General features: G+C 46.3%; 4 protein-coding genes across 4 annotated transcripts; 1 reads left to right on the forward strand and 3 right to left on the reverse strand.

The window, feature by feature from the left end:
• The first annotated feature begins 5001 nt into the window (after positions 1–5001).
• Positions 5002–6379, forward strand: LOC4337222 (protein IRX15-LIKE). The gene has a single exon (XM_015778111.3). The coding sequence runs from the start codon at positions 5231–5233 to the stop codon at positions 6185–6187; it is 957 nt and encodes a 318-aa protein (XP_015633597.1). The 5' UTR covers positions 5002–5230; the 3' UTR covers positions 6188–6379.
• A 3648-nt stretch (positions 6380–10027) lies between these two features.
• LOC4337223 (oryzain alpha chain-like) lies at positions 10028–13641 on the reverse strand. The gene is made up of 5 exons (NM_001402443.1): positions 13150–13641; positions 11873–12108; positions 11643–11783; positions 10531–10980; positions 10028–10434 (listed from the first exon to the last, which is right to left on the reverse strand). The coding sequence occupies exons 1-5, from the start codon at positions 13598–13600 to the stop codon at positions 10336–10338; spliced, it is 1377 nt and encodes a 458-aa protein (NP_001389372.1). The 5' UTR covers positions 13601–13641; the 3' UTR covers positions 10028–10335.
• Positions 13642–19002: 5361 nt separating this feature from the next.
• On the reverse strand, positions 19003–21115 carry LOC4337224 (GDSL esterase/lipase At5g03610). The gene is made up of 5 exons (XM_015780156.3): positions 20799–21115; positions 20437–20661; positions 20019–20287; positions 19590–19866; positions 19003–19484 (listed from the first exon to the last, which is right to left on the reverse strand). The coding sequence occupies exons 1-5, from the start codon at positions 20857–20859 to the stop codon at positions 19249–19251; spliced, it is 1068 nt and encodes a 355-aa protein (XP_015635642.1). The 5' UTR covers positions 20860–21115; the 3' UTR covers positions 19003–19248.
• Positions 21116–23749: 2634 nt separating this feature from the next.
• On the reverse strand, positions 23750–26892 carry LOC4337225 (probable glucuronosyltransferase Os04g0650300). The gene is made up of 3 exons (XM_015781495.3): positions 25915–26892; positions 25338–25832; positions 23750–24284 (listed from the first exon to the last, which is right to left on the reverse strand). Exons 1-3 carry the CDS (start codon positions 26649–26651, stop codon positions 24176–24178), a joined length of 1341 nt encoding a protein of 446 aa, XP_015636981.1. The 5' UTR covers positions 26652–26892; the 3' UTR covers positions 23750–24175.

Raw genomic sequence — 26892 nt, forward strand, 5'->3', positions numbered from 1 at the left:
AGTGGCGGAAGCGGCCGGGGTGGTGTGGTGGGTGTGTGTGTGTGTGAGGCTCGGGAAGGGAGAGGAGGGGTCAGAGAGCGGTCGCCACGGCACGTGGGTGGTCACTGCAGCTTAGTTTCCCGTGCTTCTTTTGGCACTTGATCGGTTGATCGTTTGGAGAGCCTGCAACGCTGCAACGGGTGGATAAAGAGGCACACTTTCGAGTTTAAACTCAGATCACGGCAACCAATTGCACGCACTCATGCTCAAAGTTCAAACATTCAAATTCTAGGAAAGAAAAAAAAAACAAATCCATTGCAGGTAACATATCAGGCTCTACAGAAAGTTAGTACTCCATACTCCAGTAGTGCTAATATTCAGGAGCATTTTGGTTATCCATCTCTGGATCTAAACAAAGTTTGAGTACCTACCTCCTCACCTGAAAAACATTCTAATGTGCTAATGGTAGGAATGTAGGATTCGCCGGAAAATAAAAATACTCGGGAGAATGTTTGAAAAAGAGCCGTTGATAGCGAGCAGCCATCCAGTACTATACCGAAGTCGACGTAGCGGTCCATTGTTAATTTGACTGTGCTGCTGCTGCCTCCTGCTGCTGCTGCATGGGTGTGAGGGCCCGATCGCAGTTGATACCTGGGGCCACGAAATTCAATCAGCCCGTGGGACCCACGTGCCTGTCCTGCTCCTCCTCCCCCTCCCACGGTGGAGTAAAAGTTACAGTGTTCTTTTGTCGGTTGATGGGAGCTTCGCTGTGTTTCTTCGGGGGGCTACTGTGCCCACCACACGTTATCACATCACCACTCGCCAAGGTTCCGGGCCTACAGCTCGATCGGAAAGGCCCACAGCTTCAGGCCCAAATAATTAGGGAGAAAAAAAACTGTACAAATTGGGGAATAAGTTCACCGGAGATCCCTCAACTTAACAGCGAGATTTTTTGAGGTCCCTTAACCACAAAATCAGAAATGTGTACCCCTAAACTCACTCAAACCGTTCACCGGAGGTCCCTCGGCAGTATTTTCGTCCGGTTTTGCTGATGTGGCATCCTAGTCAGCAAAAATTTTTTAAAAAAACACCGTAGAGCCCACATGTCAGTTGCACATCTTTTTTTTCCTCTTTTCTTCTCCTTCTCTCCTCTTCTCTTTTCTTTTCTCTCTCCTCTTCTCCTTCAGGCTGTGGGCGGAGCAGCCACGCGCCGTGGCCGTCATCGTCGTCGCCGTGGGCGAGGCTACGCGGCGTAGCGGAGGGCGAGCGTGGCAACGAAGCAACGGAAGGTGCGAGCGCGGCGGCGGGCCGAGCAGTGGAGCGCGAGCAGGCCGCGGACAGTGTAGCGGAGCGCGAGCGCGGTGGCGGAGCGGCGGCCAGCGAGTTTGGGAGGGAGGGGGAGGCGGCCGGCGACCAATAAACAATCTCTTCCTCTGCCTCTTCCCCTTCTCCCGCCGGTGATGCCTCTCCTAGCATCGTCGGCCACCCGCGGGGGCACAGCGGTGGTGGCGGCCGAGCACGGGGGAGCTCCTCGTCCCATCCACTGTCTTCCGCTTCGCCTAGCTCGCCTTCCGCTGCTTTGCCCACCGCCGCGCTCGCCCGCCGCCGCTCTTCCGCCGCGCTCGCCTTCCGCTGCACCCCCCGCATCCGCACTCCTCCGCTGCACGTAATGGCATATATACATGTGAGTGTGCTCAGCCATATACACATGCTTGGCTAATATATACGTCTGCATGTTATCGGGCGGCAAACCAACAAGAAGCTAGCTAGGCTATAGCTGGTCGTCTCCATGCATGCATATATATGCTCGTACGAAGACGCATGTACATGCGGCCGTCTGTACCCAGCGTATATGCGTATGAGCTACGACGTCAAGTGCTACCGCGAAGTCGGCGAAGACGGCGAGGGACACCGCGCCCACGCCGACCACCGTCCACGACGCCGATGACACGCTGAGTGTGGACATGCTCCTGCTGCAGCTGCGCGAGCTGAGCGTCCGGGAGGACCATGGGATCAGGCCGGCGACGCTGCCGCCGCCACCACTGTCGCTGCCGCGGCACAGGAGGAGCGCGAGCGACTGTGGTGCATCGTCAGCCGGCACTTCGACCCACCTATGCACGGCCACTGCAACGCCTGGCCGATGCCGCCGAATGGCCGCGCCGTGTAGCCTCGCCCACGGCGACGACGACGGTGGAGAGCCGACGACGACGACGGCCACGGCGCGCGGCTGCTCCGCCCATAGCCTCCGCTCCGCCGCCGGGCTCGCCTGCCGTCCACTCCGCCCACAGCCCGCCACCGCTCCGCTGCCGCGCTCACCGGCGCCCGCCGCCAGCCTGAAGGAGAAGAGAGAGGAGAGAAGCGAAAAGAGAAGAGAATGAGAAGAAAAGAGAAGAAAAAAGATGTGCAGCTGACATGTGGGCCCCACGTACTTTTTTAATTTTTTTTGCTGACTAGGATGCCACGTCCGTAAAACCGGGTAAAAATACTGCCGAGGGACCTCCGGTGAACGGTTTGAGTAAGTTTAGGGGTAGACATTTCTGGTTTTATGATTAAGGGATCTCAAAAAATCTCGTTGTTAAATTGAGGGACCTCCGGTGAACTTATTCCTACAAATTGGTAGACGATCCTGTTTAGAATAAGTTCATTTTAGGTACCCACGTCTTAACACGAGTTTGGAAAACGTCAGTGAACCGCAATATCAGATCTAACTTGTTCTTAATCTTGCAAAGCCAAGGTAGATAGGGTTCGAAGTTAATATCGAGGGTAGTTTTGGCTGACGTAAAACTAACAGCAAAAGTTTAAAATTAAAAGCCATGTTAGACCTAGATGTCAGTGCTGGACTCCAACGAGACTGCCGCCGAGCATACCCGCGGAGTCACAACTCCAATGGAAGGTGGAGCGTAAGAGAGGTTCCATGTTGACTCAACCTGGTTGACTAAAGTAAGCTCATCACGTTAGCTAAAACCGAGAGCAATACTATCTTGGGTCTTGGGATCTAATGTGACCCAATTTTATAAGATTAGGGATGTGTTGTATGTGGTATTTTGGTTCAGAGACGATTTTAAAACTCAACGGCAAGCGAGGAACTTCAAGTGAACTTTTGATGGGCAGATGGGCCGCGAGAGATAGTTCTGGGCCATTTTCTGACCAGACCTTTTGAAGCCCACCGATGTTTGGGCCTCACTGATGTTTAGTGGGCAAACCGTCAGATTTCATGCCCCTCTCCATCTGGATTCTGGACCAGTTGGACTCTTCTCCTTGTACTTGCGACATCACACCGACGCCGCTGGCGATTCGTGTTGCCACCGTGCAATGCCCAAATGTCCGTGCATCGCCGTCAACTGTAAAGCACAACGCTGCCGTGGCCACCATGGAAAGAAGCGACGCTTCACGTGCTCCGGCATTTGACAAAAAAGAGAACGTTACTTTCCGATCGATTGCTGTTGATCGTTGAAGCTATCAAATTATCACTAGCATTTCACGATCTGCAGCAATCTACAAAGTCCAAACGTCGACCTATATATATATGGGGCCTATTCAGATTGGAGAAATTAAACTGTTTCATGTTAAAATTTCGTAAAATTCCTATGTTCTGAAGGAGGCAATAGGGCAATTTTGTTTGGATCTTTGGGGCACTGCAGCTTGCTTGCTTTGGCCGTTGCCGCCAATTCATCCTATGTGAAGTGGCCAGCTTCATGTTTCAGCTAACACAATACAGACCACGCAATTTAACTAGTAGTACTCCAGAAAACACATCATTTGCCACGTGCGCTTAATTAATAAGTCCATCATAGTGGGTAATACCCGCATTTCCGCAACTAAACTGTTTATACCATGTGAAGGAACAGTGCTGCTTGGGATGTGATTGGGCACTAATCTGACTCTAATGCGGTCTCTGTTGCGTGCGAAAGCAGCAGAGCTGCAGGTCAAGAAGAAACGACTCGATCAAAACCAGCGCCCCGTGCAAAGTCGTAGTAGCACATGGGGGGCCCAGTTTGGTGGATTGACGACGTGGGCCTTCAATATGGGCTTACCGACCGGGCCTCCTCCATGGCACAGTCGTGGGCCAGAATGCCTATGGTCGGTTACTTCACCAGACTAATCAGTGTGTGTGAAGATGCTGACTGACGTCTCAGTGTTAGGCGCACCAAGTTGTAATTTTGCATTGGTTAGATATAGGGTGTTTGTTGTTAAGTTTGGTGCCCCTAACAGCCATGTAATCCTTTAAAAAAATACGCAAGCACACAAGTATATTGGGATGATCCTACTGTATACTAAGAGCTAATTGTACAACTAATAAAATCCAAGTGCGCTCATGGTCTTACTACCAAATTTCAGGCAACCTATAAATTAGAACGTTGTTAAACAAATGCAAAGTGGAGTGACAAATCAAAAGCACCACTGTTTAGCTTATGCTTATGCATATAAGTCAAAATTAAACATTAATACTTATTCTTGAAGTTGATTTTAAGGTTTTTTCATTATAATTTATTTTATAGTGTTTGCTTTTTAAATCACTAAAGATGCATATTTAAAAGTTTCATCTAAAAATTATGTTTTGGTTGCTAATAAACGGTATCAATAAGTATAAGTATAAACGAAAAGATAAGAAATAAAATCATGCTTTTCTCTCTACTTTTCTTTTTCTTTTTTCCTTTAGGAGTATGATGGGTTTTCCTTTTCCGTTTTGATATTGGGTTATGTTGGTTGGTCTGTACTAGAAAACAAAACTGGCCCTAGCCATTTTATTCATTCACTCATTCACTCGCTCACTCGGATCCCATTCAATCATTCATTCATGTCGGATTGATGCCGTATACTGACTTGATGAGCTCTGACTGCTCATGCCATAATCCATACCATGCCATAAGAGTAGGGTAACGAGCAGTTGACCACTGAGCCAGACTGCCTCTTACCCGCCAAAATATAATTACTGTACGGCCCACTTGTTACGCGGTAGATTTTGAACTGACGAAGTCCAGAAAGCAAGCAAGGACAGATAGCAACAACCCTCTTCTCTCCAGTCTACAGCCTACACTACCAGTTGAGAAAGAAAAAAAAAATCTCAGCTCCCAGCTCGGCACGAGCACGAGCACGAGACGACCTGACCTTTCTCTTCTCCATCTCCACCCCGTCCCCTGCTCGATTCCCACCTCTTCTCTCCAGCCCACGCGCCCCCGCCTCGCCACGACCCGAATCGCCGTGAGATCGAGCCGATCGAGCGTCGAGCACCTTGCGCGCGCGCGCGGGGATGAAATCCCATGGCAGCCGAGACAAGCTACAGGCGGCCGCGTCGTCGAGCCACCGCCGCGTCCTCCTCCTCCTCTTCGCCACCTGCTTCGCGCTAGCCACGTTCGTCACCTTCGTCTACAACACCTCCCACTTCGCCTCCGCCTCGGGCTCGGGCGCGGCGGCGGACTCCTCCGGTGGCGGCGCAAGCGCCGGCTCCGGCACCGGCGCCGTCTCCGCGCTGCCGCTCCCGGTGTTCGACGCGCTGGTCCACTTCGCCTCCATCTCCAACGCCACGCACCGCATGTCCGACACCGACATCCGCGCCATCTCCGCCGTGCTCCGCGCCAGGGGCCCCTGCAACCTCCTCGTGTTCGGCCTCGGCGCCGAGTCCCCGCTCTGGCTGGCGCTCAACCACGGCGGCCGCACCGTCTTCCTCGAGGAGAACGAGTTCTACGTCAAGTACCTGGAGCCGCGCCACCCGGGGCTCGAGGCCTACGACGTCTCCTACACCACCAAGGTGCGCGACTTCCGCGACCTCCTCGACGCGGCGCGGGCGTCGCGCGCCGCCGAGTGCCGCCCCATCCAGAACCTCCTCTTCTCCGAGTGCCGCCTCGCCATCAACGACCTCCCCAACGACCTCTACGACGTCGCGTGGGACATCGTGCTCATCGACGGGCCGTCCGGGTGGAACCCGACCTCGCCGGGGCGGATGCCGTCCATCTTCACCACCGCCGTCCTCGCGCGCACCGGCGCCACCGCCGCCAAGGGCCCCACCGACGTTCTGGTCCACGACTTCCAGTTCGAGCTGGAGCAGGTCCTCAGCAAGGAGTTCCTCTGCGACGAGAACCGCGTCGCCGGCAGCGGCACGCCGTCGCTCGGCCACTTCGTCGTCCGCCCAGACGGCCGGCGCGACGCCTTCTGCTCCGGCCAAGACAGCACGGCGGCGGGCACATCGTCGGAGAAGTCCGGCAAGTAAAAACCTGGCCAAGAATTACTCTTCCCTCCTCTGCTAATTTTTTCTCTCTCTCCTCTCCTCTCACTTGTTAATTATTTCCTGTTACATATATTTTTTTTACTGTTTTTTGGGGGACAATAATTTGTAACACAGTGATGATATCATTGCATCAATAGAGAAAGGAAAATGCAAATAGAGGTTTTACACAATTTACTACACTTTTCACAACAACCAAACCGGCAAAAAGATCTTGGATTTGATGACATATCTGGGGGTTGATTTGGTAAAAGGGTTTGTGATGGCTGGCAGGAGAGCGATGCTACAGTAGATGGTGCGTGGTGGGTGGTTGGATCCCATCGTTTTCGCTTTCTTTTCTCCTTCGTGTTGGTTGCGTGTGTTGCTTGGTCAGGTGAGCAAAAAGTGGATCAGCTCATCTCCTCGTCGTATTAACGGCACTATTAGTATAGGAGTACAAGTAGTAGCAAACTAGTCGTCTGATTGATCTGACGAAGATGTATTTGTTTGTTTTTGGTTGAGTCATCTGATCATCAGATCCGAGAGGGAGAAATCTACTAGGCGTTGGCACTAATTAGCTGATGTCGTAACCGTGGTGTGCTTGTGGGTTTAGCTCCGTCGTTTCGTTTAAAGTTAAGTTAACCGTATTTTGCAGCAACGTCCGATCGACCTCTCAACAACTCTTGTGTCCGATCTTGATCGGCTTCTCCGGTAATGGAAAAACAAGTGTCGCCTACGTGGCAATGATCACTTTGATAAGCCACTGACCTTAGCTGGCTAGCTGGCAACCAATATAGTCATGTGTATACTCTGTGTTTGAGCACATAGAGTATCTGATTTCTGCTGGATCAATTTTGATAGGGTAGCAATATCTGGTCAGATTGACCATCACACAAACAATGGGACATCATTTCAGATCTCCCAGCGAGCAACCTGCCTGGGAGCGTAAATAACCAAAATGTGTCAGGCATTGTGAACGTGGTTTGGGACTTGGATATTCATCATCAAAATACTGCGCGCCAACCGGATAGTGAGTACGAAACAGAAGTCTGAACATTGGACATTGGAGGCCGAATCAGCATTCGTACTAAACCGGTTATTTGTCCGTCCGGGATCTTTCATATGGATCGATTTAACTATTTAATAGCGACTTTGATATCCCACCGTTAGAAATTAGAAAAAAATAATTAAAAAAAAATAAAAAATTTAAATTAAATTTTTATATTAATGTGTAATTCTTCTGCGCGTTTGCAAGAAAAAATAAATTTTATGTATGACTAGAATTGAAAACAGTTGAAAATTGTACCTTTTTAAGGAGATGATACTTCTTGGTCGGGAATTTCTGCAACTTTTTTATCCCTATTGAGGGTTTATTCGGTTCGGAGGAATTTTACGAAAATTTGAAAGAAGTGAACTGCTTTACGTGAAAATCCTATAAAATCCCTGCGTTTTCAGGGAGCCTTGGACATTGTAGACCAAATAGCCATGCACGTTAACATGCTCTCAAAACCTTTTTATCTCATGAAGGCGACGGACCACGTTGCGAGCTGCATATCACGTACCATCCGTTTGCGGTTAGTCGTCAGATCAGATATCGGCGCTGCTCGTCTTCTCGCTCTCGGTGCCCTTTTGGGATGAGAACGAACGAACCACTCGTAGGACAATTATAAATTGGATTAGGCTGCACTGCAGGGTACAAATCGAACGGACCAACAGCGTTACAGCCTTTGCCCCCACATGCCGTCCATTTCAGGACTTTCTTTCTGGTGACATTCCAACAACCGCGACCCTCTCTCCAAACAGGATGTCATTTCAGGCTTTCAGGTAAGAGGGTTGAGCAAGCCAATCCCAAGCTTTAGTGATCAACCAGGTCCGTAGCAAACTTAATAAATGGATTACCAGCTAGTGATAGGGTCGTTGCAACGATGTCATTGTCAGGATAGTTTACCATGTTACTGTCACTACCTTAATAAATGAGGAAATATCACAGGTAGAATTTTATATTTATGGAGATGTAAAACATTTTCATTATCTTAAAACAATTATATTCAGTAGTAACTTTAGCTTGAAATGGACGTGTTGGATTTACCCTATCAAGTAATGACTGTATTTGCGTTACAGGGTTTGTTAAACTGTCAAGCTTCGCAACCCCCCGAACCGAATTTCCGTTTCTAATTAGGTTAGGAAGCACCAGCTTAAATATATTGACCTCGTAGGCAGATATAAAATCGTACTACTCCATATTTTAATGTATAACACCGTTGACTTTTTATTCAACGTTTGACCATTCGTCTTATTTAAAAAATTTATACAATTATCATCTATTTTATTGTGACTCGATTCATCATTAAATGTTCTTTAAGTATGATATAAATACTTTCATATTTACATGAAAATTTTGAATAAAACAAATGGTCAAACGTTGGTCGAAAAGTTAACGGCGTTATACATTAAAATACGGAGTAAGTACCAGTAGAAAACACCACCTGCTTCTGGATGGATGTAACGGAGATGTGTTCTTCATTGCTAATTAGGATATCTCCAAAACGGGTTCAACAAAACTAGAAAACGGGTTGAGCGACCCACCATGGTCCTGACAGGAATAAGTTAGACATCATGTGCTTGGCGCCACCCAGCTCTGGAGAATAATAGCATATGGTTCCCCTTACCTCTGTGGGTCCTTGATTTGTATTCTGATACCTGTAGTATTTGTAATCGCGTTTCATGTGTGTACTGGCTTTGTGATACGGAGTACTAGTATAGTAGGACTAGTTGTTGGATACTACTACTACTCCTGTTCAATAGTTAGGCATGGACCCGGGCGGATTCGACGTGACGGCCGGACGAGTGGCGTAACCGCATGGTTGACCTCTCATCACTCGCTGTTCCGCCTCATGTCACGCGTTGGGTTGCCTCTGCATTTCCAAAGCCTTTGACCGTGAATAGCAAATGCATCACTGCGTTAGGCCCCATTTGCACCGACGGGTCACAATACGGCAATCGGCTGATCGACGACAGCGTAGACCGGCCGAAGCCGAAACAGGCAAGGCACGCTCGGCATCCTCTGGCCGCGGCAGCAGGGAAGCTGAACCCATCTTCCGCTGGCGCGCGCACGTGGTTGGAACCGGTGTCATCAAACACAAACTACTAATAACATTTTTCATGCAATCAACCAATTTTTATAGCTATCGATAATTATCGATATGGAGACAGTAACGGTGTCAAACACAAACGACAAATAACGTTTTTATGTAATCAACTAATTTTTATAGGTGTTGATAGTTATTATCGGCAGTGAAGAAGGTAACGGTGGACGTGGTGAGTGGTGACCGTGCCTGGCCTACCCGGGAGCTGGCTCCGCTGCTGCACGTGGTGAGGACCGTGCCATCCGCCCACCCCACGCTAGGCCGTTTAGCGGCAAAACGTCCGGGCGTGCTTGGGCCGTTGTTATACCGGGACACGGCCCAGAAAATACGGCCGGTTCAGATTCAGGGGACATTCTGTAGCGTTGGGCCGAGACGATCCAGGTATCCAGCCCTCAGCCTTGCATTGCACGCGCAGCATATGAGGGGCAAATTTGGATCTCAACACATTTCATTTCAAAATAGAAATCTGAATGACAGATAAACAGCCCAAACCTGAACTTAATCACAGAACTACAGCCCAGATCTGGATAACAGCTATCAGGGTAGGCTTGTACATGAACTGGGAACGGAGTGTGTATGTATGTGTTTCTGAGGGAAGCCAAGTATAATTTTGCTCATTGGCAAGACCCCAAAAGTCAAGAGCATGATCATCAGCACTGCAAGCGAATGAGATATTGGTATGGAATACATGAATGATGGATTAATATGGCAATGACCTTATCTTGTTCCAATATCAATTTGCAGTTCCGTCGAACTGGCATCTAGGAGCTTAGGAGCAAACCTAGCTGAATTTTACATATACATTCAGAAGCAAATTTGGCAGTTCTGTAACCAACTGAACCCGTTTTTTTAGATTTTATGTACACGAGAAATCTATTATAAAAGCAGATATACTTAGTGCGCAGGGTTCGCCGCCGAGCTGCGCAATCGTCTTCGTCAGTTACCAGCTGATCATTTGATGATGCAACCACGCTGGCTCTGGACGGTCTGATACGGTTCTGAAATTGCTCAAGCGCTGCTCTTCTTGCCGTTGCCAAACAAGAAAGACAAGTTTGGCTTTGCCAGGGTACGCTTCAGAGCCTTCACTGCCAGTGGACTGTCCTTAGCCTGTTGTGTTCATCAAGCAACAAAACAGTAAGAATCACAGGGAATTCTTGCACTTGCAACAGTGCTAGTAAATTACCAATCTCTGCAATTGCTTACCATGAGGCAGGTTCCCTGCTGAACATTGCAGATGGGGTACTCGTGAGGGCAGCAGCTGTAGTGATCATCGCAGCAGGTGGCGCCCTCGAGTGGGCAGCAGCCCCAGGCGTAGCAGTATTTGCCATACTCGTAGATGCAGCAGCAGGTGGTGCTATCGGGGCAAGTGTAGTAGTTGTCGCAGACGGTGGGAGGCGGGGTTGGGGACGGCGGAGTAGGGCCGGGGTTCGGGGGGTTCTCGCCCTTCTTCAGAGGGTAGGATGGCTCAACGGCAATGCCGCACTTGCCACTGCTCGCCTTGATGTTGCGCTCCATACGGACGTAGCCGGACTCACCCCAGCTCTTGCCCCACGAGTTCCTCACGATCCAGTAGTCCTTGCCATTCTCTGTGCCGTACCCAACAGCAGCGACGCCGTGGTCTAGTGCTGTTCCACATTTACCCGTGAAGATACCCTAAGAATGATATCAGGAAATGGCAATCAGTGCAAGCCCAAGTCATGGAAATAACAACATAATTGAAAAGAACAAGGAATTTAGGATTAACTTATTTAACAAAAGCAGAGTACAATGCATGTTTCAAATTTTGAGTATTGCTTTATGGGAAAAACAATCATAATCTTTTTCCCTATCTAATTGGGTTTCGAAGTGGATGACACTGGATGATGGCTCATACCACTCCACTACGGACCTGGGAACACATCAAAAGCTACTCGTTCCATTAAAAGTGTTTCACAAAGCAGGGGCAGGAAAGCAACAAATGAACATGGTTTATGGTCTATGAATAAATGGTGTGCACTGAGGTACTAATTTAGTGGAAAGCTGAAATGGGATTAGATTATCTGGATGATAACAAATTAACAAAGTATGCCAGGACTGGACAAAATGATAATAAGATTTGCTTAGTAGTTGCGACTTGCAACTGACAACACAATCATTTCTTTTAGTGCAATAACCGTGATTAAAGCAAAGTAAAGCAGGCAAGGGCAAAAGCAATCAGTGAGCCTGCCTATTTGTTTCTCTATCAAAGATAGCAAAACTTACTACCGACTACACATTGTTAGAACTTAGCAAAGGATCACCAAACGAATTTGAACAATAACGTTAAATCGACTTACCGATGAGTAGAGCTGGAATGCTCTGCCACCGGCTTCAATTGCAACACTGACGGGCTGGTTTGCTACCGCCTTCTGCAGACTCGTCTCACTGTTTGGTGTTACATCTTCGTAGCTGTCAATTGTGACAACCTTTGCGTTTTTCTGTGAGTATAGCAGCACAAGTGAGCAATAGCATATCAAAATTATGCTACTACCTGAAAAACCAAGGGAGCAAAGAAGACGAAAGATACCCTGTTTACGTCACACCGTTCGTCCTTGCCTTTGTAAGGGTAGTCATCCTCGGTGTCGATTCCACCATTGTTGATGATGAAATCAAATGCATAGTCCATCAGACCTCCATTGCATCCCTCGTTATATGAAGTGTCACAGTCAACTAGCTCCTGCTCAGACAAAGATATCAGGTCGCCAGTAACAATCTGGTTGATGCCTTCTACAGCTGCTATTGCTGAGAAAGCCCAGCAACTTCCTGCAATATAGGAGAATTGGAGGTTATATTTCCATATTATTGTGTCAAAGGATGACATGAAACATTGTTTGACTCTCAAATATACAAGTAAATAATGAGGCAATACAAAACAAATGCAGCCAATTATGAATTAGATAGACCATGTGGAGCAACAACATTTTTTTTTAAACGACCTACATCAGACAGTGCGAAGTTTCTTTTTTCTTTTTTAAGCAACAACATGATGAAGAACTTTAGCAATGCAAAGGAGGACCTTCTACCAATAGGATTGTGAAACGTCTGCAAGAGACGTGAATGAAAGGTGTTTCCAAGGGCTCTTTTGGAGCCATATGCCAAATGACAGCTGACCACTAGTGTGGCTCCACCAGCTACAATTCAAACAGTGACCACTAATGCACAGTATGATTTTCTGTTTGGCTCTAATACGTCCATGCACCCACAACCAAAATATCCACCTTTCCAACTAAAACAATTTATGAATGACCATTTATTATAGCTTGCCTTCCTGCCTCCCCTACAAGCCACAGTAGAGTACACTCAGAAACAGCAGGATCAGTTGCAGGCTCTGGCTTATTCATAATTCCAGATCAGAAATAAAGGTGTCCGATTATTGAGTGATACTCCATACAGAGTACACAACTGGAATCAAGTTAGTCAACCAAATATTTTTTTGAGGACCATGTGTATAGCCAACTACACAAACCATAAAAACAATTGAATTTCAAAGAATTTCATTTTGTGAATCACACTGTACTTCAAATTCTGGATTCAGATCGAAAATTCCCCCCCCCCCTTTCCGGTCTGCTTAATTTTGGGGCATATTGAAACATGTCCTGATTTATCGTTTGACCTGGATGTGCCCCTAATTTATGTTCACGTGGAGTACTAACTACTGAACTGTTGCAAGCAGACCAATAATTTCTTGAGGATCATCCCGAATAAACTAACCGCGAAAATGATTCATATGTAAAAAGGAAACATATTTTACCCCTGAAACTGAAATGAAGAGAGGAGACATGAAAAGGATCAACGGATGCTTACCGCAACCTCCCTGGTCCTTGATCTCAGCCACGGCCCCCTTGGTCCTCCAGTCAACGGACTCCGGCAGCGCCTCGTTGTCGGCGGCGAGGTACCTGTCGCTGACCTTCCTCTCCCTCCGCGGCTTGTTCCTGAGGCCGAGGTAGGTGTCCCGGTACTCCTCGTTGGTGAGGTCGGCGAAGCGGTTGAGGCCGAGGCGGAAGGAGTGGACCCCGGCGTCGGCGGCGGCGTTGTGCTCGTCGATGTACCGGAGGTTGTCCCTGAACGCCGCGTACCGCCGCTCCTCCTCGCCGACGGCGTTGTAGCTCTTGCCGTGCTCGGCCTTCCACTCCGCGTACAGCCGCCGCGCCTCCTCCTCGCTCCTCTCCCCGTACGACACGATCGACATGTCCGCCGCTGCCAGCGACAGCAGCAGCAGCAGCGCGGCCGCCGCGAGAGCCATGGAAATCCTCATCTTGGCGAGCTAGGAGAAGACGACCAAGAAGAGGAGGAGGAGGAGAGGTAGAAGAGGAGTAGATGGATTTGATGGTGGTATCGGGGGTCGCTTTATAGAATTGGAGAGGACGAGTGGTGGGCCCAGATTCCATTATATTCGTGCAATTTTCTTCCAATATTAATCTAGTCGACCACCAGTAGGATATTTTTTTTTTTTGGTTTCGAATTTGTATTGGGATCGTTTAATAAAGGTGCCACTGAGGTGGACAGGTTGGATTGGGTTGGGGTTAATTTCAACTTAATCTATTTTTTAAAACACATACTCTCTCCTCTAGAAAAAAAACCCAAACTAATATTATCTCCGTACTTAAAAACCCAATCTAATATTAAATGAGATGTTTCTAAGTACAATGAATCTGGACATATTACTGCCCAGATTTATTGTACTGAAAAAAATCATAGCAACCTATATCTTTTTATAAAACTGGTTCTAATCACATTTGCACGTCCATCCCCTTCTAATGAGAGGTTTCATTTTTATTTTTCAAAAAGTGTTGCCCACACAAACAAAACACTTAATCGATTGCTAAAATAGCCCATACGACACATTTTTATTTTTTTAATCTTATAAGCAACACATGTAGAGACAAGTCACATTAAAAACAGTGTAAACTCATTTCATCTCTTTCTTTATTAATTACTTATCATATTAACAAAAATATTGACATGATACCCTATTCAATGAAAATAAAACTCTCATTGAAAATGACCTTATAAAGATTCCACACGTACACACTACGTAGCACCTCTGGAAACTGGGCTGCCATATTTTAAAACGGAATCATTATAAACATATTCTTATCAACGATATGTTGTTTGTCACGAAAAAATAATTACTAGTAAATACGGTGACATCTTCCTGTATTAGTCTATCTAGCCTGTAGCCTAGGCAATTATAGTGGGTTGTTTATTTGGAAGATTGGGGTACCGTGTCAATCGAGACATGTAGAAGGAGGTGACGAGAGAGGTTACGTGGAGCTGCAAGATTTTGACTGTTATGTTTTTTTGCTCCTGTTTAAGCTGCGATAGTTAATTGCGCCCCGGTTGAATTACGATCGGTGATGCATCACGGTGAAAGAGAGAGTTTACCGTATCGTGTCGTTTTAAAGGCCGCGCTGCAGCGAAAAGCGAGGTGTTTCACGAGGCGATTATATTAAAAGCACTAGCAGTATGCATCTGTTCGTACAAACGGAGCTTTCAGCCGTGCCAAAGCTAATCACGATTTCCCTTCACGAGAGTGGTAGCAAACTGGCCCAAAGCAGCAGCTGGTGACTACTCCTTCCGTCTAAAAAAAATAAATATAAGACTGAATATAATATATTCATAGTACAATAAATCTGTATAGATGTATATCTAAATTTATTATATTATGATGTGTCACTTTTAGTATCTTTTAGTATTTTAGTATCTGGTTGGTTTTTTATGGAACGGAGGAAGTAGCTACACCATGTTTAGTTACAAACTTTTTTTTTTCAAACTTCCAACTTTCCCATTACATCAAAACATTTTTACACATATAAACTTTTAATTTTTTCGTCACACGTTTCAATTTCAACCAAACTTTTTAATTTTAGCTTAAACTAAACACAGTTCTTTGTTTCTTGCAGACATGAAGCATATCCCACGATCGGCAGATCGGGCGGTGGTCATGCAGTGGCGCCGTCAGTAGTCATGGTCCCTTGCCTCCCCCAGTTGCCTGGAATTTACTGGGAACGCGACGAGATGGGCTGGACGTACGCAGGCAGGAGGGGATGGAAAGGGAAGGCGGCCAATAAAGTGGACGGACGCAGGATCGCCAAGCAACCGGCGGCCAGTTCGTCCTCGCGACCCCAAACCGATCCAGAGAGACGCGCCGGATCCATCTGGTAGTTGGGATTTGGGAAGATGACGATGATAAGGCGATGGATGGGAGAGATCGAAGGGGTTCGCGGTTTCATGGAATCCTCCGCTAGTTTCGCGTGCCAAAACGCCGCCGATACGCACGGTAGTAGGTATCTCTATATGCCCTATGTCTCCTCGGGTATGTTTGGAGTAGCTATAGATTCTGAGAAGCAGCTGTTTGATACCCAGTTTCTGAGAATCTGGAAAATGTTTGAAACCTAGCTTCTCCAGCTTCTGACTTCTTAGTTCATTTTTCAGAATCTATAACTATATATTCTCAAAAGCTATGAATTGTTTGGGGCAGCTTCTAGCAGAAGCATCTTCAGCTAGGACAAGCTCCCCAAACAGGGCCTTCGTGACTTCACCGATGGAACGAGGTGGAATTATCGGCGTAATTTAGGATTAAACTGTTCGAGGAACGTGTGTGATTATCAAGGTTTATAAAACCGTGCGGTAATTAATAAGTTATCAAGTATAGTATCCTTCTTAATTTTTGAAACTATGATATACCTTATGATAACTACCCGGTTACTACGATAACCGTTTAAACGTGAGGTGGTGATAACCTTATCCAAAACGATCTGATAAACCCTAATTATTCGTCAACGAGTTGTGTTTTTTTTCCTAGTTATATCCAAAATCGGAGCTTAGCAAGCGGGGAACCAAAAATCCCACATTCCGGTGACGCACGCAGCGAGTCCAATGGGAGGAATCTTTTGGCCCGCAAAAGGAAAGAGCGCGGCTGCGGCCGCATCGGTGGACGGGGATAGCAGCGGAGGAGGGCGTTGGAATCTCTCGCGGCGGCCATGGCCCATGGGTTGGTTGGTTGGTTGGTTGGGTGGCTGGCGTGGAGGCCCCGCACACCGGAATCGTACAACAAAATCGTCGCGCGGAAGGATGGATGAGTGACGAGACGGACGACGAGATGCGCGCGGAAGGCGACGGGCGCGACCCGGCGAGACAGTGAGTCGGCAGCGCACGCCACCCCGCCGGATTGGCTAGCCGCAGCCTGCGCTACAGTGGCAGACTGCATATCCAAGCGATGCACGGAACAAAAATTGGCAGAAACTGTAACAAGAATTACACCAAGACAGAAGAAAAAACATTTCCTAGGGTGATGAAATCGTCGATCTTTGGTTTGGTTTAGTTAATATCTACCATAAGGGTCGGAGTATTTGATTCCAATGTATTTAAAAACTATAAATGTATTCAAAACTTCCAGTGTATTTAAAAATTATAAATGTATTTAAACACGTGACTGAATCATATCATTTCCATCAAAATTCATATGGAATGAATGATCATATAGAGATTTTGAATAAAAGTTAACCCAAGCTTCAATCTTTTAAAAAAATTTCTTCGAGTTTATCTTTCTCCTATGATTCATGTGATCTATTCAAACGATCGTACATGTTTCATCATTCTCTGTTGCTCTTGATTCTTATAAAAATCTTGTGTTTTTTCTATTGCTCTAATTTTTCAATCCGGTGTTTCAAAGGTGTCCTAAGCATTTTCTTTGGATGAAGATTGTGAATGAGTTTGGATCAACTACTAGGATAGGTAACTTTTTCATTTTCATCCATGCTTTCCAAACTCATAAAATAGTGTGCTTCGTACAGAAACTTTATAAATAGATTTTTTCTAAACAAATAAATTTATTTTTTAACTTTGTAATAGTTAATGCTTAATTAATCACTCGTTACTGATTTATCTCAATTACAACGTGCAATAGATTATAGCTAGGTTCAAATGCAACCAAATGTATCTTAGGGTCTGTTTGAGTGGAACTTAATATTTTGATAAGTAGATGTTTGGTAGTCAATTTATAATAATATGTAGATTCTACAGCTATAACTTATCAGAATCTAGATAAAAAAATACTAAACTGTTTAGAAGAGCTTCTAATTCTAAGAGAAATTGGAGTAGTTAGAAGCTTCCCTAAACAGATTATTAAGCTATTGCTAAATTTGATTTTGTGGCACGATTGCTAATCACCTTGCGATAAGCGGTCGGCGGTAGCGGCATTGGCTTATCATTTCTCATGGGATTTCTGGAGGAAGAGTATATTTAGGCAGATAATTGTCTCTTTCAACTTGAGAAACAAGCTACCACTGGAGTAATGTACTAGCACTACATACCCGTAGTAATGCTTGTCACGGTACCGCGGCTATCTCCTTGGTCCATAGTGCGGATGTCGTAGCAGCACTTGTGACCGCTCACTCCGGCTAATAATAGCCTGAGAAAACTAAGCCCCATGTGGACCCACCCACTTGATGCTGCTGCCTATAGTAATCTATTTGGCCATGGTGACGAGAACCAGGCAAAAACTTTATAAAACTAGCGCCGATTGCCGACTAAATCAATCAAATGTAAAAAAAAAGGATGAATTTTGATCTAGTTAAATCAGTTATCAGTTCATCCTGCCCATAGTTAGGAGTGACGACAAGCATGTGCCAGGGATAATACAGCAACATAAAGTATTGAGACAGGAAAGAAAGGCCATGTTAGTATGTTACTGCTACCTCGATCATGCAGAGTACGTTCATAAACATGTGATGCGAGATCACTAAAAAAACATCAAGAAATCCGTCCTGTGTCAAGCACTGCTCTGCTGGTTCCCCTCCCTTGCACAACTCTTTTTTGTCAGTGGAGTATTTTTACTTGTGAAGCACATGCATCCACTCTCGTTTTTCTTCCCCTGAATTCTCATTGCCATGTCGTTCGTATCAACTGCCCAGCACGCAACCATGCATCGACGTGCCATCGAATAGTTCTTTAGTTTATGAGTTCTTTGTTACGGCACTCCAGTCGATCGGTCAAATAGTTCTTTGGATAACCATATTGAATAGTTTTGCACTCTTTGGATAACCGTATTGAATTATAGAAGTAGACGGGTTCAGATTGATGCCCACCATGGAATGGACATGGTCAGTTTCTGAGTTTGTTTGCTTCACAACTCTGATAAAAAAAAACTCTGAAGCCGTGGGTCAAACTTTAAACTCTCTAATTTGAGCTCGGAGTGCCACATACTTAATTGGAATTCTGCAGCTATTATGTAACCCTAAACTGTAACTTCAGATTGAAGGATTCCTGAATCTATATTTTCCAATAGCGCTTTTTCCAATAATTGAAGTCATGGTCCAATAATGTGAACTCAGCTGATTCCTGTATCATGGCCAAGATAGAGCCAACAAAGAATAAGAGAAAAAAGATATCTTCCTATCTTGAAAGGAAATTCCAATTAGTTAAACAGTCAACGATCTCCTTGTTGCTTTCATTTATTATGTGCTGAGGCTTACAATTTCACTGATATTTCTTCTGCCCTTTTGTTGACGTTGATGGAATCATTACAAAAAAAAAAAACAGAGAGGTGACGTTGATGAACTGCTGTCTCTGTTCCTGTGGCCATTAATTCGGCCTATAATCTAGCAATTCATTTCGGAAAGTACAGCCCAACAGTGAACAGATAGAAGTATCAGATACGTGGGCCAAATTCACATGTTCGGTCGATATAGTCCCAGCCCAGCTAGTATAATAATAAACTAACAAAGGACTGACGAAACGAGATGTTCAATAAAACACGAGCTAAACAAAATATCCACCGATCAAGCCAATCGGGATCTTTACCTAATTTACTAACATATATAACTAACTCTCACAAACTGATAGTAAAAAATTAACCCTAAACCAAAACACTCTAAACCTAATTAACGCCCATCTCAATTTCTAGTTGATTCGAAGGAATTTCTTGATTGGACCTTCCAGCTGCTGCATGACGGCCTTCCATCCAGCCTCCGTGGGGTGCACATCGTCCCAGTAGAAGTACTTCTCCGGATCGTTGCACACGCTGAACAGGTCCTTGCCATCGTGTCCCTTCTGCCCGCAGAAGCCGTTCGGGTCCAAGCTCTCGCAGCACGGCTGCATCTTGTGCTCGAACTGGCTCGACACCTTGTGCTTCGAACCTACATATCAAATTCGTCAATGGACACATGTACGTTGTAAACAGAAAAATGAAAGTTCATCAAGAAATTAAGACGAATCAACAATGCGTAGTAATTATATATTACCTTGGTCGGGATTGACGATGTTGGAGAAGGCAGTGTTGAGGTCGACATGGTGGACGTAGTCGAGGTGCGAGAGCTTCTGTTGGAGGTTGCTGCCGTGGAGGTAGGCGCCCATGTTGCCGGTGGAGCTGCAGCCGGAGTAGTTGCCCGGCCTGGTTACCCACGGCGTGCAGCCGACGGGGTGCAGGTTGTTCACCAGGATCTTCCTCGCCCCGTTGTTCTTCAGCCTGTGCACCTGCTTCGCGATCTCGCTCGTCACCTCATCGACAAACTTGATCATCTGCAAACACAAAGAACATGCAATATCGATCGATCAGAAAGACTGTTAACTAGGACGTACTCCAGTAGCTAATGTGTGTGAAGGCTGATTTAGATGACTATTTAGGTAGCATGCACGAAACGAGAATCATTTTCCCCGATCTGTGTACTGACCTTGCTAGTGTCGTTGACGTTGGCGAGGCGGGCGTAGTCGTTGCCGGAGACGGCGACGAGGGCGATGGAGTTACGGAGGTTCCGGCGGGTGATGGTGCCGTCCTGCACCAGGTCCCTGAAGTGGTCGACCTGCTTGTCGAGCGTCGGCGCGCCGCTCGGCAGCTTGAACACGCCGGAGCCGCCGGCGGCGAAGTTCATGCCGTGCGGGTGCACGTAGTTGTCCACCCTCCTGTACGTCGGAGGCGCCTCATGACGCCCCAGCATCCGTGCTGCAAAATGTACAGCCAAATTATTAAGTACGCAGTAACATTTTCAATCTGAGATTGAATCTGAAAATGGATGCTGTTGAAAATTTCCTTCAAGATAGATTATTCAATCTGAAAATGGATAATTAGGTTATAGTTAGTTAGTTAATTACCGATGAGATCGGACTGGACCATGGCGTTGGAGAAGCGGCCGGTTGGGCGGTTGTTGCCACGGTCACGGCCGTAGGGGTAGTACCATTCGCGCGACTGCTCGCTCAGTCGGCGCTTGGGGAGATTGCCGGTGTCGGCGAACGAATCGCCGAACACGAACAGCGTGTAGAACCCGTTGTCGGAGTCGCCGAAAGCGGCAGGATCGGGACGCGCCTCCACATGAACAGCTGTTATATATACGCACACGCATTATCGATCTCATTAATTCGTCAGAAATGAATATTTGATTTGATCAATTAATATTAAATTGATAATTGAACACATAATCAAGAACAAGAATGAAGGCGCTGCAGATGGCACGTACCATGCAGAACGAAGAGGATGAAGCAGGTGACGGGAAGTAGCAAGGAGAGCTTCGCCGCCATGGCCGGCAACAACTGAAAGCTCCTCGGTTGACGGTGGAAGGTGTAACTCGTTGAATTGCTTGTGGCTTTGCATGCATGGGTGTTTACCACCCTATTTATAGACACGACGAGGCTGCAAATCTGTTCCGAATATACTATTCTCAAGGTGATTTTGCGAGGTGATTGGATCACGCGGCGCTGGCGCCCTTAACTTCCGAGTAACAGTTGGGATTAGGAAGTACTCCAACGACGTGCAGCGAGCAGCTGTGATTTTCCAATGTGATCGCGTACTCCTATCTACCAGGGCCGGCCAAAATGCTCCCACACGACCAGCCCAATCATGTGGGCCGAATCACGCCGGCCGCTCAGCTCCTACGCTTATCCATGTGATAAAGCAGTTCAATCTTATCTTCCTGCTTATATATTATAAGAAAATCTAATTGTCAGGAGTTTTACACTAAACTAAACTTTATATACTTTTTATCTCTATATATGCCAATAAAAATACGAGACTACCCATTGATATTTCAATAGATTTGAAGCTTCAAATTTTACAGAACTTCCAACCAATACATATAGCCATTTTTGAATGAAATAAAAGAAAAGGGACAAACATATAGAAAATCATAAATCTTGAGAAAGAAGCTGTTGTAAAATATGTTTTTTTAATGTAAGAGTGTAGTTGCTCTGTAATTAAGTGTAAATACTCTATAACCAAATATAAGTACTTTGTAACTAAATGTAATTGCAACTTTGCAAGTTGAATTCATAGGAACACAAATCTTGATACAAGATCGTACGGGTGAAAAGTCAGAGTATAAGAACTCAAAATTCTATCGCAAGTGAAATAGCAAAACCTCAAAGATCATACTCTGTACTAGTTTTGTAAGTTGGGGGATACGTTTTATCCAGTTTTACGGTTGAAAAGCACGATTTTGTATCTCGTGACATGATGAGAGGAACCTCAGGTATACCTTTTCCATCTGACTGATTACTGTAGTCTTCTGTAATTCTGTTCGCAGTTACAAAACTTTTTTTCAAACAAGTTTACGTACTACGATGCTCGTTTTGTTTCTCTCTTAACCGTGAACAGCATGATATTGAATTTTGAGTAAAGTGCATTAGCAGTACTTAAACTTGTAGGGTTGTGTCATATAGGTCTATAAACTCTCAAAATGTATATCCGGATCGCATAACTTGTCAAAGTGCATCATCTAGGTCCCAAATTAGCACATCCCCTCTAAGATCCTATGTGGCGCTGATATGGCAATGCCACATGGACGTGACGTGTCCTTTTCCTTTTTTTTCTTCTTTTTCCTTTTCTTTTTCGTTTTCTTCTCATTCTTATTTTTTTCCTTTTTTCTGCACGGGTCACAGAGAAAGGAGAAGAAAGGGGAAAAAGATAAAAGAAAAGGAAAAAGGAAAAAAAATTAAATGGGTCCCATTTGTCAGTCAAAATAATTCTATATCATGTCCGTGAGGCATACACATCAACGTCACGTAAGAACCTGAAGAGGTTTTAGTGATTTGGGACCTAGATGGCACACTATGACAAGTTATGGGACTTGGATATGCATTTTGAGAGTTTAGGGATCTAGAAGACATACCCCTACAAGTTTAAAGACTGCCCGTACACTTTACTCTTGAATTTTTTATCGTCCTATGATAGATGCCTAGAATCCAAGAACTGCATTATTTTTTTAAGTTTATAACTTATTCTTCTCATTTTCCACACGCACGTTCTTAAACTGTTAAATGGTTTGTTTATTTTTTAAAAAAACAAAAGTTGCTTTTAAAAAATCATATTAATCTATTTTTTTTAAAAAAAACTAATACTTAGTTATGTTAATGAGTTGCTCCGTTTTGCGTGCGAGAAAAATTAGTTTCCAACGGCAAGGAAGGAACGAAGTGTTAAATTGACGAGTAGAAGATGTTTCTCTGTGGGCGGAAAGACGATAGAGGTTGTGTTTAGTTCCCTTTAAATTTCTAAAAATTCCGTCACATCAAATGTTTATACACATACATGGAGTATTAGATGTGGACGAAAAAAATCAATTACACAGTTTGCATGTAAATTGCGAGACGAATCTTTTAAGTCTAATTACGTCATGATTTGACAATGTGGTGCTACAGTAAACATTTGCTAATGATGGATTAATTAGACTTAATAAATTCGTCTCGAAGTTTACGGGCGGAATTTTTGTTTTGTTATTAGTATACGTTTAATATTTTAAATGTGTGTCTGTATACTTAAAAAAAATTAGCTGTGTAATTAAACACGGCCAGAATTGTAGTCCAAGCTTCGAAAGCTACTCTCTCCCGCCCCCTTTCTTCTCACCATTCATAATGGCACAGTGCTAGTTGTGCTCGTCCCTTATAGTGATGTACTCCCATGTTTATTATTTTCAATGGAAGATTCAGTGGGAAAGCTCTCTCCTCCAGTGATTTCTCCAAAAAAAGAAAAAGAAAATCACGAGTAGCTCTCTCTAAAAAAATCACGAGTAGCGACAAATACTAAAAACAGTTCATCCAAGAAGCTGCCATAGCCTATGATCCAAGAGGCGAAGACCAATTTACAAAGTTAGGAATACGACAGCTTCCACCTAACCATAATGTTCCTCACAATCTTATAGACACATCAGACAAGAACAGACACATTATGGATATAGGCTGTGTTCGGATGCCTGAGTTCTCAACTCTAACAGTGCGCACGGAAAACGGAGCGATCCATTAGCACGTGATTAATTAAGTATTAGCTAATTTATTTTTCAAAAATGGATCAATATGTTTTTTTAGGCAACTTACGTATAGAAACTTTTTATAAAAAACGATCCGTTTAACAGTTTGAAAAGCGTGCACGCGAAAAACGAGAGGTGAGTATTGGGAACTTGGAGTTCCGAACACAGCCATAGGAGGAGAATGAAAAATGGATTGTTATTATTTCAGACGAGTATACAACCAATGGTTTAACTCCCAGTTACCCACACCACATCAATTCGTTTTTAAAAGTCCCTGCTCTGATCTATATTACACAAAAACAATATGCCTAATTTGCTATCTACCAGACAAGGGACAGATGGCACATATAATTAAACTTTTATCTATTTTACACGGTGGTACAAAATATGCGCGGTGATTTATCCCCAAGATTACATGTACTGTCTATGGTTTCTGTAGAGTCCAGAGAAATAATCTGAGCTGAGTTACATTATGTTACTTGAGAGCGTTTGGCACCGACGAGGCATAGATGCATCAGTGAAGTACTTGGGGCAGATCTAGTGAGCCATATAGAGGTATGGTTTCGATCTGATTTCTATTTTCCAACAAAAAATGGCCTCTAGTGCTGACCTTCAGTATTCAATAGCGTGGTCCGCTTGAGTGGTGTTTCTGGTTTGGCATCCTGTTGGCGGGAAGCGATGGTTACCAGAGGAGGGTCAATTTTCCATCTGCACAAAAATGAAGGATAAATTTAGTACTGTGGTTTAAGAGAAACATCAGGGTTAATCTGATAGATCTTCAAACTCAAGCAAACAAGAAGGGGGTATTCTTTTGATTCTTATGCCATGCAAATCACAAAAGACATATAATGAATTTATAAACACCAAAGGTTACAGTGACAGGACATACATTTCATATTCAAATCACCACACAACAGGGTAAGGTTGATTCAGGAAAGAGGTTTCATCATTGATAGGAATGATGTGTTAATGGAAGTGATAAGTATGGCCAATTAGAGTTGTCTGCCTCTACCTTTTATTGACACAACGCATGGGACAGCTAGATCAGGCCAGAAAGTGGAAGAAAATAAAGAGCCTTTTGGTGAAAGTAAGGCGAATGTGGTATCATATCCCCTTCCGGTCCTCCACAGATTAAACAAGTTAACTCACCACAAACATCATGAAACGATGGCAAGAAAAATAACAGTTTTAAATACTCGTACTCCATCTTAAATGATACTCCACTCACTACTAGATTGTTGACATACTAAAGAAAACCCAATATCCTGGCACAATTTGAGGAGTACCAGCATATACTAGTACCATATGTATAATAATTAATATACTAGTACAAGAAGACAGACGTATTTGGTATATCAGATGAGTTGCCCAAGACTCGGAGACTGAGATAGGCTGGTCACAATATATGAACACTGTTGCTAAGAAAAAATTGGCCCTGTTCTAGTGTTGTGTCTGGTCGGCACATGTGCTTGAGACCTACACGGATCGCTTTCAGCGATCGTCCCCACCCCACCGAACATATTAGGAACACAATGACCATCGTCGCCTCGCCAACCATAATCTGCTCGACCTAACGTACCTTACCTTGCCATGGTGTCGGGATCAAATCCTAGATCTGACCCATGCAATTTCGAGCTAACTGCTAACGTGCTAATCAAATCACCCGTAATCACGCGGTAACATAGTACTAGCATTTGGAGATTTATTAAATTTGGGAGGAGTAATCTGGTGATGTAGAGAGAGGGCACCGACGAAACTTACTCGTGTGGGAATTTGACCTCGTGGAGGGCATCCGACCGGTGGGACCATGCCAGGGCGGCCTGGCCGCAGCTGGCGAGCGGCTCGACGCGGGCGGCGTCGGTGACCAGCGAGAGCGGGCTGGCGGCGGCGCCGTCGTCGATGGCGTCGATGTCGCTCACCCACTCGGGGCGCGACGCCGCGCCGCCGCCCTCCCAGAGCGCCTGCGCGTTCACCACGAACCCGGCCCACTCCAGCCTGCTCGACAGCAGCATGTCGCCACGGTTCGCCGGCAGCATGGTCTCCTCCGACACGTGGTAGCCCACCAGCTTCCCCTCCGCGTCGCACGACGGCGCCTGGAGGAACGTCTCGCTGGTGCCCTCGTCCTCGCCCAGCACGCCGACGGGCACGGCGCCCACCGACTTCACCTTCTGCGCCTCGTCGAACAGCTCCGTCCGGAGGATGCTGTTCTCGTCGGCGAACACCACGACGCCGTCCATCTTCCTCTTCCGTATCTCCCTGCATTTGGTGGCACCAGAGAGATCTCAATTGCAACATCCGAGGTCGCGAATCGAGAGCGAGATCTAGCTGCGGTGATTACCTCAGGGCGTGCATTCGCAGGCGCGAGGTGGAGGAGTCGGGTCCCGTGATGTGGAGGAAGTTGAGGTTGGAGCGGGACAGCACGGCGGCGACGGCGTCGGTGTGGTGCTCAGGCTCGACGACGATCCACGTGAGAGGGCCGTCGACGAGGCGGAGGGTGTGCGCCATCGACGTGAGGGAGGGCACCTGGAGCGCGGAGGTGGTGGTAGGGGTGACGGCAATGACGGGCCTCGGCGGCCCAGCCCCGCGGCGACGGCTGCTGCGCTGCGCGTTCTGGACGGCGGCGAGGATGTGGTGCGCCTTGAGGAGCTCGTTGGGGTCAGGGTGCGGCCACGGGCGGACGCGGATCGGGTGGCGGCCGACGAACACCGGTCCGTGGTGGTGGTGCTGCGGGTGTGCCCCGACCTCGGCGGCCACCGTGGTGGTCGTCACGGTCGTCGTGGTGGTGGTCGTCGTCGTCGTGATGGTGGTCGTCGCGTTGGCGGCGGCGAGCATGACGGGCGGGGAGACGAGCGAGACGAGGTGGGCGGTGGGGTTGATCGGCGTGGGGAGGAACAGCAGGTAGACGATGAGGCGCGAGAACCTGAACCCGACCGCCATGGAGGTGGCGCAGAAGAGCGCGTGCAGCAGCAGCCACGCGGCGGGCAGCGACGGCTTGGACGGCTCGGGCGGGGAGTCCGGCGACCCCGCCGCCGGCGACAGCATCGGCCACAGCGGCCGCAGCAGCGGGAGCTTCATGGTCACAGCTTATTAGCTCGGCAAATCGCTTAGAGGCAAGAAAGCGGCGGTGGGGAAGTGGCAAGTGGTGAGGTATAAGAGAGCAGCTGGTGGTCGCCGCCGCGGCTCGGGTGGGTGAATAATTGTGTGGAATTATTAGGAGGAGGAGAGGGGGAAAAGGGCAAGCAGCTGGTGGTGGATGGTGAGGTGAGGTGTTGGGGTTCCACCGCGAACTCGGCAATTGGAGAAGAGAAGAAGAAGC

Source organism: Oryza sativa, chromosome 4, assembly GCF_034140825.1.
Source record: "Oryza sativa Japonica Group chromosome 4, ASM3414082v1".
Lineage (NCBI taxonomy): Eukaryota > Viridiplantae > Streptophyta > Magnoliopsida > Poales > Poaceae > Oryza > Oryza sativa.